General features: G+C 36.7%; 1 protein-coding gene across 2 annotated transcripts in view; it reads right to left on the reverse strand.

Annotated features, from left to right (window-relative positions):
• Positions 1-1184: 1184 nt before the first annotated feature.
• deptor (DEP domain containing MTOR-interacting protein) overlaps positions 1185-15418 on the reverse strand; it is a gene marked incomplete at its 5' end in the record, with an annotated part of 29752 nt that continues 15518 nt past the window's right edge. For both annotated transcript variants that reach the window (XM_079625947.1, XM_079625946.1), the window contains 5 exons: positions 1185-3468; positions 6128-6232; positions 6654-6724; positions 11620-11757; positions 14305-14487. In XM_079625947.1, coding sequence (XP_079482073.1) covers positions 3340-3468; positions 6128-6232; positions 6654-6724; positions 11620-11757; positions 14305-14487 — 626 coding nt within the window. In that variant the 3' untranslated portion in view covers positions 1185-3339. The remainder of the gene's footprint in view (positions 3469-6127; positions 6233-6653; positions 6725-11619; positions 11758-14304; positions 14488-15418) is intronic.

Below are 15418 nucleotides of genomic sequence, written 5' to 3' on the forward strand. Positions count from 1 at the left end.
CAGTTATTGTTTCTGGTTACTTATGAATATGTGGGTAGATACAGTTCAATACAGTAATATACAGTAGGATCTAAAAGCCGGAAGCCAGATTGAAAATCTGGCATTCAAATATTAATTTAAAAAAATTAATTATAACCTGTGGTTAGGCCTCGTATATATATATTTTTTTTAAATAAAATTAAATTAGAAATATATTATAAAATATGTTATCTATAAGCATGTGCAATAGATAGATTTGTGAGAATTATGTGGTTTTAAGAAACAGAAGACAGAAGTTTTTTTAATGAAATCAAGGCGTTTAATAAGCCATTAATCAAACACACATTAATCATGATTTAGAGCTGCACGAAGAAATACAAATAGGCAATATGGTACCATGAGCTTAATTCCTTACAAACACGTGCATTGAACTTACACTAAACTCTCCTTTTTATTCTATTTCAGAATAGACTAACTACACGATTATTAGATTAGCTTATACTTCCCCAGGTAGGGAATATGTGGCACATATCTGGACCAGTATTTAACAGACTACCCTGATGCTGATTGTCATGATCACCCCCAAAATCTTCACTTACACCATCTTTGATAGAGGACGTGGTATATCCTTTATAATCAGAGATGTTACGTGACCCGCCGTGAGAATTAGCAGCACAATACAGGTCTTTAAGAAAGAAGATTCAAACTTACTTTCCATTAAAACAAAAGATCACCATGTGACTGTTAATGTCGTTCTCATCAATACAAATGAGTACAATTGCACAATAAGCATCCTGCAAAAAAAGTATACGCAGTGAGGAATGTGTAAAAGATGAACACATAGGCTAATAGATGCTAATAGTCATTTTTGCACAGATGAATGCTTTGCAATACATAAAGGAGTTCACACATACAGCACTACTGTATATTTCCCATTTGCCTTATATAGAATAACAAAATCTAGTAACAAATCTGGTGAGTGAATTCATAGACCATCTAATCATTGCTTTTTACTTTAATACACTGCTATTCTATGACTACTCTAAATTAGACTTTTTCATAGCAATACGTTTTACAGGAATATGTGAAATTGTGTATTGATAAACTGTTTCGCTCGCTGTTGTGTTCCAAAATGTCTCCCCAGAAAACAGGGAACGTTCTCAAGACTTTGTCTAACGTTCTGGCAATTTCTCTCAAAGTTATGAAAAGGAAAAAAAAAACATCTCAGCTGTGCTGCAATTCTGGATCACTGAAGAATAGGACGCAGGAGAAGAAAGTTCAACACTATTACTCCAGCAATAAAAACAAAGAAAGAAAAAAAACACAAATGTGATCTTTGTCTAAAGTCGTTTTTGCTTATTAGTATACCGTAGTTGAATTGGATCATCAAAGGTCAGCAGCAAAGACATTGCTTAATAAAGTGAGATTGAACACAAAGTATATTTCTATTTTTTAACATTAATTATTGCAGGTTTGCGTAATATTCTGAGTTTGCATCTCATTGTTTGTATAAATTGTACGGAATACTGAATCTGTTTTTGTGCAAGTGAGTAAATACATGCTCACATTTAGTCTATAACTAGTCTAGAATAACCATCATGTTTATACAGCGCACACAAAGCGCTCCATTTCTCTCAACATGGGGACAGGAGAGCATGTCAGTCAATACATGGGAAAACAAAGTAACTTGTGTTACTTATTTGAAAAAGCATCTCAGATATTTAGTTGTAAACACAAAAGTAATGCGTTACTCTGATGCTTACTTGTTACTGATTACGTAACTTGCGTTACTTGTAATGCGTTACCTACAAAACTGCGTATAGCCTACATCATTCATGGAATGTTTTAAACAATCAGAGAACATTTAGAAATAACATTTACAGAACGCGATGGGAACGGTAGTAAAAACGTTCTTAGAGCATTTTTGTTAACTGGGCCTAAAGCAACTCAAAAACGCGGACTATTGCGGAAATTAGCGTAAAAGTTTTTTTAAAGGTCAAAGGTAAAGGTACCTTTTCATATTAACTAGACCTACTGGAACATCTATTTGAAGACAAACTTACTGAACCAGTTCATTAAAGTCAAAAGCTTACCTGAGTAATAACACATCAGGTTATAGTGAGAGATTTTTGAATGCAACTCTATTTCACCCTTAAAGGGATAGTTCACCCAAAAAAAAAAATTATGTCATTTACTCACCCTCATGTTGTTTCTTTTTTCTGTTGAACACAAAAGAAGATATTTTGAAGAATGTTGGCAACCAGACAGTTGACGGTTAGCCATTGACTTCCTTTTGGTGGAAGTCAATGGGTGCCATCAACTGTCTCGTTACCAACATTTTTTTTATTTTTGTGTTCAACAGAAGAAAGAAACTCATACAGGTTTGGAACAACTTGAGGGCGAGTAAGTAATGACCAAATTAAAAAAATTGGGTGAACTATCCCTTTAAGTAGGCTACTGCAGCTTGTCCCCGGGAGACCCATCCAAGAGCGCACATGTTCGTTCACTTTCTTGCGTAGAGTATGTTTCTGCCGTTACACTTTATAAGTAATATTTAAGTAATATATGTTGTCATGTAATATTAACATTAAAGCTACAGGTAACTACTTGCCTTTTTGATGGCATTTAGACAAAAGACAGGAAATTTGAACTACTTTCACAAAATACTCAAAATATGCTTAACTTACAAGATACTTAAAGACGAGTTACAGTACAACAACATCTTTCAGATGTGCGTAGTGTTTTAAACATTCACTCTTAAGTTTCATTGAAAGTCTGTAAGTGCTGTTGTTGGTTGTCCCCTGCATTTTTTTTGATGGATGTCAACATATATCATTTTACTAAGTCCCGGCAAGCATGACAGGGATATAAATAGTAAGTTAAAACTAACCACACCACTGCGATCAAGTAACCAAAGTATATTAAAAAAAAACCTGACACAATGTTGTATTCCTTCACTCTCGAAAGGTCATAGCCTAAACTCTGAATGAAGAAACAGTCGAAAAAGAGCACTGAATTGTGCTTTCACCTGAATGGCACACATATTTTAGTTTGGCATTGGTTCTGCAAACCTACCTTCCAAGAGTGTTTTAAATGCTGCGGTTCTACTAAAAATGATATTTGGCAGTTGCTTTCCCCATATAATCCGTCCAGTTAAAGTCTCAACTGACATGGGCCGGTAACAGTCAAAGAGGAGCCAATGGGAGGCACAGATTAGTGTCATGCTCTTTAAACTAATGAATTTGAATCAAAATGATGAACGGAACCAAGAGTTCACTTCTCTGAACATTCCATTAAACACTCACTGAGGAAAGTCCAGAGTAAGAGAAGAACAAAAAAAAAAACATAAAGAGCTCGTCTTCAGTATTCCCCTTCCTCCATAACCTCCATGACCACTGTTCTGGGACCAGTGAGGATGAGGTTGCTGACAGCTCTGTAGTCCAGACTCAGCACATTCATCCCATTAACTGCCACCACGAACTGACACACCTGTGGAGATGAGCATGAGAAAACTTTAATGAGTAAATATGTTTACTCATAACTGTTACACCCTTTTTGCACTTTGATAAAGACATAAAAGTGCTGAAAAACAACATAATGAATATGGAGCATATAAACCACATATATGACACAATAAACAGATTGTAATCTCTCTCAGTGCAGCAACATAACACAATTACACCTTTCGGGAGAACGGTAGAGGAGTGCTTTTTTAAAATCAGCTATATTAACCCTTGGAGAGGTTCTGCAAATGAATAACGTTATGTCCTTCCTAGTAAACCCATAATGAAACTACCATCTGAAATGAGTCACACCGTTATCAGCATCAACTGATAAATAAACAACATCTGAAAGCTTGCCATTTTGCTTAATTGTCAGCATGTGCTTAAACGATCTGTTTTGGCATAATGTGTACTGTACATTAGTGCATGACAACAACTCCAGCATTTGTAATACCATGCTAAGTGGTACACTCTAAAAACAAATGTTTTGGTTTGACGAAAAACATTTACATCAAGCTTTTTGACTTGTGACAACTCCTAATGAAATTATGTTCAACCAACAAACTACACTGAGTTATATGAACTTAATTTTGAGTGTAAACACATTTTTTAGGTTTACTAAGAAAAATCTAGTTGTTCCAACTGGTTTAAACATAATTCTCTCATAAATGGAGTGGAGGCCCTGAAAGCAATTGATATTATCTACTGTATATCCAGCCCGATCTCATCCCAAGGCGTCATATACTGACGCTTTTGACAAATCGTCTACATCCAACGCACATGGCACCCTTTAGCGTCAATATGAGACGCAGATAGATATGGGCCAGAAGGCGCCTCCTAGCGGTCTAACCCTTACCCTACCCCAGATCTAAACCCAACCATAACCGAACAAAGCTCTGTGCGTCTCATATTGACGCTAAAGGGTGCCATGTGCGTTGGATGTAGACGATTTGTCAAAAGCGTCAGTATATGACGCCCAAGGATGAGAATGCGTTGCAGCATCAGTTCAAATTCACAGCTAGCATAGCACACGCTAAATATAACTTATTTAACAGATACATTTTAGAACAAGTAAGATAATACTTGTCAATGGAATTAGTGCAGTGATTGCTCATAGAACTACATACAATGTCTTCAGCACAAAACACAACGAAAACTATTTTAAATGTCATAACAGCATTAAAAACTAAAAGGTCTTCACATTACATTTACTAGAAAAACATAAAATATCACTTAATTTGAACATGCCTATGCAAAGCAATGCACTGCCCAATTTCCAAAGTTTATACATTTTTATTAAGTTGCTACGACTTAATCTAAGACAAAAACAAGTAAACAAACAATTAATACAGAATTGTCCATTTACATTTAACACAATATTACGTTGATGTAATGATCATCATTATTATAATACGTTTGCGACTTAAAATGTTTAATTAAATCTGGTCACCATGCATTTTATTAAGTTGTGATAATAGGTCCTCTGAATTACTTTGTAGGGGGTAGTCCTTGTAAATAATATAATATAATATAATAAAAATAAAAAAGTATTGCATTTTAGTGCTCTTCAGGTCTAAAAAAAATATCCAAACATTCTCTTGTTCAGTTGTGTAAAACTTTTAGAGGCCGATTTATATACACAATTTTAAAAAATACTTTGGGAATGAATCAACCTCAAACAGACAGATTTCAGAGGTTAATAAATAGTTTTATATATTTAAGTGTTTATTTCTTTTTTCCAATGAACATTTTTCAACATTACTAAACAATTTTGAAATTGCTAAACATTCACATATTCAATTATATTCAATACTAAATGCAACAATTTTATTAATGGAATTACAGTAAAAAGAGCTGGGGGCTGGGCTTGCAGATGCAGCATTATGCTCTCGGCACTGAGCACAAACTCAGTCTGCAAACATGACCTTATGTAATGAGCATTCAGAAAAGACACAGAGGGAATAGTGTTTTTTTGAAAGCTGCATAACTGTAATGGTTCATTATTGCTGTAAATTAGGGCCATGGCTGCTGAATGCTGAACTGTTGAACTAAAAGGAGGAGGGGGGGAAGGTGTTATTCTATCTGCCACTACAGTAAATTAGACATACACACACTTTCAGTGGGCATTAAGTGTCTTTGCCAGGATTAGCATAAAAAACATCTGGCAAATGGACTATTCTGAGTGGACTTGAGGACATTATGATTTCTCCACTCAGTGTACTGTGCCTAAGGTCAAACCTAAATGACTGGGAGGGTTGATGCGGTTGGGTATTTTGTAATCTATATCTCTATCTCTTGGATCATATTCTAGCATTGACTTGATGCCAATATATTAGAGCAAAACTCCAACCCTGTTTCTTGAAGACAACTTTACCTCTAAAGATGTGGTCAGAAAAATTTTAACCAACAAAAAAAAGGTCTATTACCAATAACGTAGTGATGTATGAAGTTCAACTTATCGCTTTCAATCCAAGCAGCTTTCTGTTGGTAAACCAATACTTGAACATTGTGGTGGGACCATGAAAACATTGGACAAACTTCATTGCCAAAACTTCAATATATGTGCACCCCTTTCGGAATAAGATAATAAAATGATCAATTTGGACATTTTCTCACTATAATAAATGCAGGATGAGTTACTGTACCTTCATTCCCACTGCTGCAGCAGGTCCGCCGGGATCCACAGCCTGGACGTGGCAGGGTTTACTTCCTCTCACCACGAATCCCCAGCCCACTGCATCTCCCATTATCTGCAAACGTATACATCCAAGCATGCTAACTATTTAAAGTACCACGTATATTGTACAATCCCAGCATAGAGATGAAATGCATTCGGCACTGTTTTTGGTTATAAATTAATTCTAAACAACACAGATAAACGACACTATCAGTGAAAGCAAATCATTGAAAATGCATGTCTTGTCCAGATACTTGACAGCTGGGGACACACATTATCAGCTTTCATGGGATCTTAATTTACTCCTGGCTAGAATCATCTCCACATGCATCTGAGGGAAAACGTCCTCTTGCTAATTTTAGTCTTGAACTTTTTCCTCCATGCAAATGGATTTTCTGAACCAAACATAGTTAATTATGCAATTAGATCCTGGAGTCTGTGCACATTTGGCGTGTGTGTGTGTGGGGGGGGGGTGGGGGGGTGGGTTGACTTACTGTGAATGTCTTCTTTATGTAAGGTCCACCAGGAGCCTGAAGTTCCTCTGGGCTTACTTGTCTCTTCAGCACTGTAGAAATATACACACAGTGTTCCTCAGTCGTGAACTCTAAACCCGTTTTCATGACAGTAAAACATGTGACTATTCAACACATGGTGTAAAAGGATCAGCTTATCTATTCACTGCAATAACACTGAGTTTGATTCACTATTTACTTTACTCCTTATGACATAATACAGCAATCCACAATCCTTCATTAAAAGAATTGACACAAAGGCATCCTGAAACAAAACATGTGCTTCTTTAGAGAGAGAGAGAGAGAGAGAGAGAGAGAGAGAGAGAGAGAGAGAGAGAGAGAGAGAGAGAGAGAGAGAGAGAGAGAGAGAGAGAGAGAGAGAGAGAGAGAGAGAGAGAGAGAGTAATCAAGCTGTAATAGAGCACTGAAGGTTTGAGTTTAATGAAATAATGAGGTTGTGGCATCACTGTGATAGACTAATTTAGCACATATTGGTTCTAATAAGTTTGATCTCTTCATCACTAATGTAATAAGTGAGCCAAACTCTGAATCACTGCACAGGTATAGACTGGCTTCTGATTGGCTGATCAGAGCCCATTGTACAGACTATAGAAGCAATATGCATTAGCAATATATATATACTGTATGTATATTTTTTTCCCTTAAAATTTGGGGTCGGTAAGAATTTTAAAATTGAAAAGCATTTTTAATGAAAATATTTCCTTACAACCCTCAGTAAGCAAGTTAGTGGCAATGGCAAGGAGAAACTATGTATGTGCATTGTAAGAAAAAAATATTCAAAATGTATTATTGAAAGAAGAAAAAGAAAGAAAAAAAAGTTAGATATACACAGTATTTGTTGTGAGAGATGTCAACTTAAAATTATCAGAATTAATCATGTACTATCAGAAAAAGTAAACAATGAAACAGTAATAATATAAAAATATAAAATAAAAATATGTTAAAAAATATTAACTTCCGACTATAGGCTACTTTTTGGTGTTTGTTTGTTTGGAGGTTTTTTTGTACATTTTGGGGGCTGTATTATTGTTTTACACTGAACATTTTTAAAACATAAAAGTTAATAATGTGAGGGTTAGTAAACAACGGCAGACGTTTATTTTGGGGTGAACTTTCCCTTTCAATAATATTTACTGTATGTGTGTATATTCTGAATAGGGAGCACATGGTCACTCTATACATGCCTGAAACCTTTCACACACAATGCCACATTCTTTTTAACGCAGGGAGAAAGGATTGTGTCCGTGTGTGTGTGAGAGAATGAAAAAGAAAGGGAGAGACTGACATTTTTTACAAGTTTATGTTTGGGCCTCACTATTTTTCGCTCAGTCTTTCTTATTCACTTTTTCTCTTGAGTTCATTTTGTTTGCATCAATTTTGGGTGGAGAGCTAAGTAATCCCAGGATTGGATGAGCAAATTGACCAATCGGAGACAGGCAATGACACTGCCAAACCCAGCATGCTTGTCTCCTTACACGCCGGTAAAAACACACAAGCAAAAAACACATCTGGAAAAGTAGCCTATTTCCTTCGCAAATTTAAAATGTACAACATGTTATAACGTTAGATGCTCTGATGACAGATTGCATCTTGGATCCTCGTTGTTGGACAACAGTGGGCCTCACTGTCCCGGGGCAGAATATGAAGCGGGGAGTTGTGCTGTGGTGAAATGAAGGCTGAGTCATGTGGTAGGTGTGGAATGCTTCATTGCAGGCATGCTTCAGACTCGCCTTGGATCGTCATGGAGGCCAATGTACTAATTTGGTGTTGGAGGAGGATGAGGCGGAGTATGTGTATAAAATGTTCCTCTGTCTCTATCTCTGCCTGCTGGCTGTGCTCCTTGCCTTTCCTGAAGGGGACTACGTGTTCTTGCCAGACTTTCTCATAAACACACACACACACACACACACTACGCGTGTACTACGGCTGTTCAAAGTTCTCAGTCTGATAGTTTTTATGGGTCAGAGAGTTTACTACTCCACACAAACACACTCAGAATGGAGTGAGAAAAAAACAGATAGAGACACAGTAAAATAAGAAAATGCATGTCACAATCAGTTCCAATTATTTCATTTATTTTAATTATTTGTAAAATCACAAGGCAGTGATGAAAAATAAGAAATTTCCTGGCTACTCTTTATTTATTATTAAAATGATGGGAAACCGAGGCTGCCAAGCTCCAAAATGACACACCAAAAAAGTCGTCCGTATGACTCTATAGTTACATGTCACATACAATATATTATGTATATGAAGCCATACGATAAACACAAAAACCTTGTGTTTTGTCTCAAATGGCAATGTTTGGAGATCATACAACTTTGATATTACATTCGGTGGAGACGTACGTGTACAGTGGGCATTACATAAATTAAATTATCAGCATGGTATTTTTCTATAGGTCAGCTTGTGGTGAGAAATGCGTATTTGAAGTGTCAGTGTCATTGACTGGACAAAGGCAGCACACAACCTATTTACATAAAAGCTCTAGTATTACGCATCCTCATTTTATATATTGCCAACTGTACTATCCAGTTTTTCTAGAATGTACTTTGGGGTGTAACACCATGTCCTAACCATTCGCAATGCGACAAGATTCTAGTGACAAGCAATTTGTCTGTCCACACAAGACGCGACGCGACACGACGAGACGTGACAAAATCAATTGAAAATCACAGCCAATCAGAAGAGTGTGGGCGGAGCTCTCAAAACAAAATTAATAAACACATTGTCAAATTCATAAATATTAATACTATATATTAAAAATACATATTGGGTGACTGTAACAACCTTTGTCATAAAATACACTTGTTTGTTCACATTGAGTTCTGAGGTGAATTTGCGGTGAATCATCCATTGTCGATTTCAGTATGGCTATAAAGGTCACGCAAAATGATATTCAAACTCTCAATAAATAATTTTAACATTAAAAAAAGTACATAATCTGTATATTAACATTGTCATAATTTTTATGCTGTTGCTCCAGCCGCAACGTCGCATAAATAGAAAATCGTATACATAGTGGGAACTATATTCTCAAAAGGCGAAGCACTGCTACTTCTGTGGAGTGATTTGCTCGCAGTACCTGATAAGCCCCGTGGTGAGGAGCAGAGAGTTCACTCAGAGTATTGCGCTAATCACTACGCCAAGTAGCAGTGCTTCGCCTTCTGAGAATATAGTTCCCAGTATGTATACGGTTAGAAGATGGCAGTGTCTCATGTGACCTTGTTGCTTGTACACGCTGTGACTATACAAATCACAACATGTAAATAGAAAATGTTGGCTTTTATTTTGTCACTTATTGGGAGCAGTATGCTAGCTGGAGCCGTTTACCTCCAGTCTTTGTGCTAAGCTAGGTTAGCGGTGGGTGCGTCAGGCAGAGTTACGGCACGCACGGAGATGAAAAGGGTATGTATGGAGGACTTATCTAACTCTGGGGGATACGGTGAATAAGCTAAAGTCCCATGAAGTCGGCATGTTCCTTTTAAGCAAAGTGTGAAAAGCCCAACTGTACAAAATACTGTACGCATATGCCAGGTGTTCATGTCTAAACTAAAGTATGCTTTAGGCTTCAATGTGTAAATGTAGAACAAGATTCTCAACAGTTGTACTACCAAGGAAACCAATTTGATCTATTAAACTACTGGGTGACCTATTCCTTTGAATATAATCTTGTTAACTCATTCTGCTAGTACAAGTTAACAAGGAGAATCCCTGTTAGAAGGGCGAAGAAGTTCATGGGAACTACAGGGTCGACGCCTCGTAGAATTACTGTCATTAAGTAGGATTACAGTGGAGAACGGACAACGGAACAGAGGGAGAATTTCGGATGTGGCTTTATGGCCTGAAAGCACACAAACACACAAACTTATGACTTCTCTTAAGAAACATAGATATAGGTATATGCAGATATACGAAACTCTCCACACAGTGTGTTCTGTTAAAGGAACAGTAACATACCACAAACATAACCTCAAGAAAGCTATAAGCAATTCATCGTTGTGAAAAAAAAGCCGGGCATACACGGTGCGATTTTCGTCCATTTTTAAGCTGAATTCTGACTCGTACGACTCTTTTTTTAATCAGGACGAATTTCAGCTTTGTTGTGCGTCGTTTTTCATGTGTACTGGGGGAAACGAGAGCTGATTAACCTCTTCCGACCGGCAATAGGATAGTTGGATGAATTTGACATGTCAGAAATTGTGGTTGCCCCTCGTGAGGGTATGGTGGTACAGTTGAAGCAGAGCTACGAACTGATTGCCCTAAACTCATTGTTTTTTCTGCACGAAAAAAAAAAAAAGAGTTAAACCATTTCATCTTTAATGCAGCAAGAAAGAAAACAAATAAAGGGGGATCTTTAAGTTCTGTAGCTTTCAAACAGCTGCAATTTAGCAAACTGTTGCTTACCTCCAGTTCGCGTTGCAAAATGGATAAACCATATTACCCACGTCATGTAATTCTAACATAATTACATACATAGTTATGCAATTCAACATAATTCTTATGTTGGTCATATTTCCAAAAAGTAGAATCTGTGATTCTGAATGACAGTATCCACACCGGCGCGGTGACTGACAGCCGCACATTCTCCTCAAAACATTGGATTCATCCACCCTGTGCCGTGCCGAGGCACAACCCACTTAAAGTTAATAATTCCGCGAATAACTGCAATTGCAGATTTCGAACAGAGATGTCGACAAAGAGGAAAAACTACGGACTGCAGCTTTAAAGTGAAGCCATATTATTATACAAACAGGGTGGAGATGTTGTAAAATAACTGCTAAAGCTAATGCTAGTTAACGCTAGGTTAAGAAGCTTAAAAACAACAAGAAATCAAAATGTAACCGATTTGCTTATTTAAAGATGACGCGTGTCATTTTTTTATGTTGAAATTATGTATTTGGGCACAGAAGGGGACTTTTCTTACCAGACTTGGGGTTGCAGAGCACAGGAGGGCTGCTGCTGAGTGTGGGGCTGCTGCTATAGTAACCACTGCTGCCACAACTGCTGCTCATACTGCTCCGCCGTACCGCTGACACCACCTTTATCTCTTTAGTGGGACTGACTGAGGGGAAGGAGATAGAGAGAGACAAAATAAGTTAGATAGAGACTGTAAAAGTGGAAGTGAGAGAGCGAATAGAGATCAGTTAAAATACACACGCAACACTTCTGCCCGCTGAAAACACCATGATCCAACCATGGCGTTATGGTGTCTAAACATCCTTTTGTCCATTTACTAACTGACAAAAAAAACAGTCCAGAGGGACTAAGAGTTCTCCTTTTGATGAAAATATACCATATGGCAAACTACAGCATCATGGACACGAATACAACTGTTTAGCAAGTTAAATGAACATACCATAAACTAATTATAATTGTTACAACCAAACACAAACCCCAACATTAAAAGAAAACTTTTTTTATTATAAAAATAAATAATATTTACCTAATTAAAAATGATTTACCACTTGATTTAAAAATGAAATGCAAAGAAAGAATCAATATATTAATTCCCTAGGAACACAAAGGATATATAAACATATCCCTTTTCAAATAGTCATATTTCATAATGTTTATTTAATTTATGCTTAATTTATTTCCATTTTTAAGCATTTTTAAACATCAACTATTTATTTGTAAATTAAAAAAACGGACTCATTTATTCGTTTTTGTTTTTATAAAAATAAATAAGAAAATAATTAACCCTGTTTTATTTGTAGAATAATCCACAGCAATATCACTGTGAAATGTATTATATTGTCAACAGAACAAAAATCACTGATTATAGACTTTATGCGCCAGAGAAACAAGCACCTTTAGAATATTGTCTTTGAATATTTGAACTTCTGTTTTTGCGGTAGCTCTGTATATCTCTATGGCATCGCTGTCGAGGAGTAATTAGCTGGTGAATTGGATTTACTTATTGTAAAGTTAACGAAAGTTATCATGAGGATTTTAATGTTTAAAGCAGATGTCTTATCAAATGTCAGTAGACCGGGAAGATATTAAAACGAGCCGTTCATTCATAAATATGTAAGAACGCTGTGAAAATACAGACCAGAAGACAAAAGACAACGAGGGCAGCGCTGAAAAGGGGCGGGGCTACATAAGGTCTACTGTAATTAAAATATGGAATAAGTACAGAAAACAGTGTTAGGTAGCACTTTATTTTACAGTCCTGTTTCATATGAACATACCATCTAATAACTAGATACTTACCCTAAACCTACCCCTAAAACTAACGCCTGTAGTTACCTTACACTACTCAGTACTTTTGTGGGTAGATACATTGAAAGTGCACTTACTGTAAAATAATGTGCAACCCAGTGTTGTGTAGTACTACACTGATGTATCTACCTGATTCAAAGTCAAAACAATTAAATTCATGCACTTGTTAAGTCAACATACACACTCTACAGGCCCATTAAAAATGAGAGTTCATTTTATTCAGCTCTGAGAAGAGGAACCAGTCCTAAGACAACCTGAGCTCATTTCCTTTACTGACTCATGACGGCGTGATACTGAATCTACAGGCAAATACTGAAAAACACTTGATCTGAAACAAGTTTACATTTACTGTAATACATTATTCAATGTGATAAATGCTTTATCTAGTAGTATAACACCGTGTGCCGAAACCCTAAATCATGAATCTAAATTAAAGGTAAAACTAAGCAAGCATCAACGGAACAAAAGTAGTCTTAAAAAACTGAGGTTACATTTATAATAATGACTAATACAAAATAATTCAAATGGAGTATAACTAGACCAAACAGGAAAACCAGGCAAAAGGGGCATGTTGTGCTTGTTTGACATGTTCACCTTTCACATACTCATCACAACAACAACACAACATGACAGATTCAGCTGACTAACTCTCCCAAAGAGGTCTGGAAACATCTGCGCAGATGAGAAACTACAACCTCCCCTATTTGAACATTCATTACTTTCAGTACAAAAACTATGTGAACTTCCCCCTGAGAGCTCTAGTAGCGTACATAAGCACTGACAGAATGTGAGAACCTCTAAACATCAAACTGTCAATCAAAATGGACAGCTGTGGACTGTGTATGTAATGTCTATTCAATGCTGTACTCAGCTGTCACAGTAATGCAATGTCAATGAATTCTCTTTATTCATCTTTATGTCAGACAATACTGATATATGCAATTCATTGTAATTTATTTGCTTGTTTATTTGACTTGCATATCATATAATAAATCTGATTATTAAAAATGTATTATATATTGAATATTGTTTGTAAAAAATTAACACCTTTTAGCTGATTAGATGTTTGTACACAAATATGACACTTCAAATTAAAAGCAATGTTTTCCAGATGATGCACCCTTTCAAAACACGATTTAGTCATTTCAGCAACTTCCTTACTACAACATTGAAATTGATTTTGGTTGTCCTAACTTTATTATGCACTGCATCAACAGCAAATTAAAATGCATGAGACCACATGCAAAAGTTCATTATCTATGTGCCACTGCAAATGATCACAGTTGTGTCCACTAAACCTAAAAATCAATATCATGAACTGCAGGGTGTAATGAACACCGGTGTGCATGCATTCTGTGGATTTCCTTTATGATCATGGACTAACCTGAAAGGAAGCTGGTGTTTCCCCCCTCAGAGCCCTGTTTGCGCAGACAGAAGGGGCTGTCCTGGTTCTCCGGTATGCTGCGACAACGCTCGTTCAAAAGCTCCATCAGTCGCCGCCGCCGGCGGAAATTCATTCTGAATTGGTAAAGCAGTCCGCCATCCACAAAGTGGTGCTTGTTAGAAACTGGGGGAAAGAAAGAGGAATGCATAGAGAAAGAAGGTCATATGTCAGTTTATTGGAATTAAAGTCATGAACTGTCAAGCCACAATGGTCTAAAACCTAGAAGTGAAAGACAGAAAATACAAAACTCAACCCAATATCCTTATTTTGGATTGCACCTTCAAGGCTTTTGTTTTATTAATTTATGATATGAAAAATAATATTCATGTTTTATGCATTTTTTTAATTTTTGTTTATTTTGCCATGCGAAGGGGGCAGGGCAGAGGTTGGCAAAACAGCAGAAAAAGCTGAAGTCCCTTCTTAAGAGCTCTTATTTTTTCGTTTGCTAGAAGCAGGAGAACCAGTTTAACCAAGTCTAGAGAGTGAGTGAGTGTGTTTGTGTAAGAGGAGCACATGCCATCTTAAAATCTCATCCCATAATCCTATGGAGGAGTCACAGAGCAATCCTGAACTCCCTTCTTGCATAATATCCTATGAGTCATCATGTTTCAAGAACAGTATTTAGTTTTACATAACAGCATTAACTTTCCCTTTTTATTACCATGTGCAGTGCTCTACTGTGTTATTATTCTGCCATGTCTCTAATCACAGGGCCGTTACTTTAGTTTCAGCAATATTTCAAAGTCATGCGGCAGGAGAAGTTCAATATGACATTCCTCCTTCCACCACTACAAATAATGTGCTCACTGTGTGTGCATATTTCCTTTGCTATCAACACATAAAATAAAATAGTCTTTCTTAAAAACGGGAAACCGTTGAAACAAGCAAAAAATCAAACATATATGTTATGGACAGTGAAGCATAGTGAATGCATATGGTTTGTGGTGCAGAGGAATGCAGATGTGTGTGGGAGAGAGCTGAGCTAAACACTCGCTCATTGTCTGCGTGGTTAGTCTCGCAGAACAAGTGTTTTCCCTTTCCGCAAACAGACTGG

This window comes from Phoxinus phoxinus (assembly GCF_949152265.1).
Source record: "Phoxinus phoxinus genome assembly, chromosome: 10".
Taxonomy (NCBI): domain Eukaryota; kingdom Metazoa; phylum Chordata; class Actinopteri; order Cypriniformes; family Leuciscidae; genus Phoxinus; species Phoxinus phoxinus.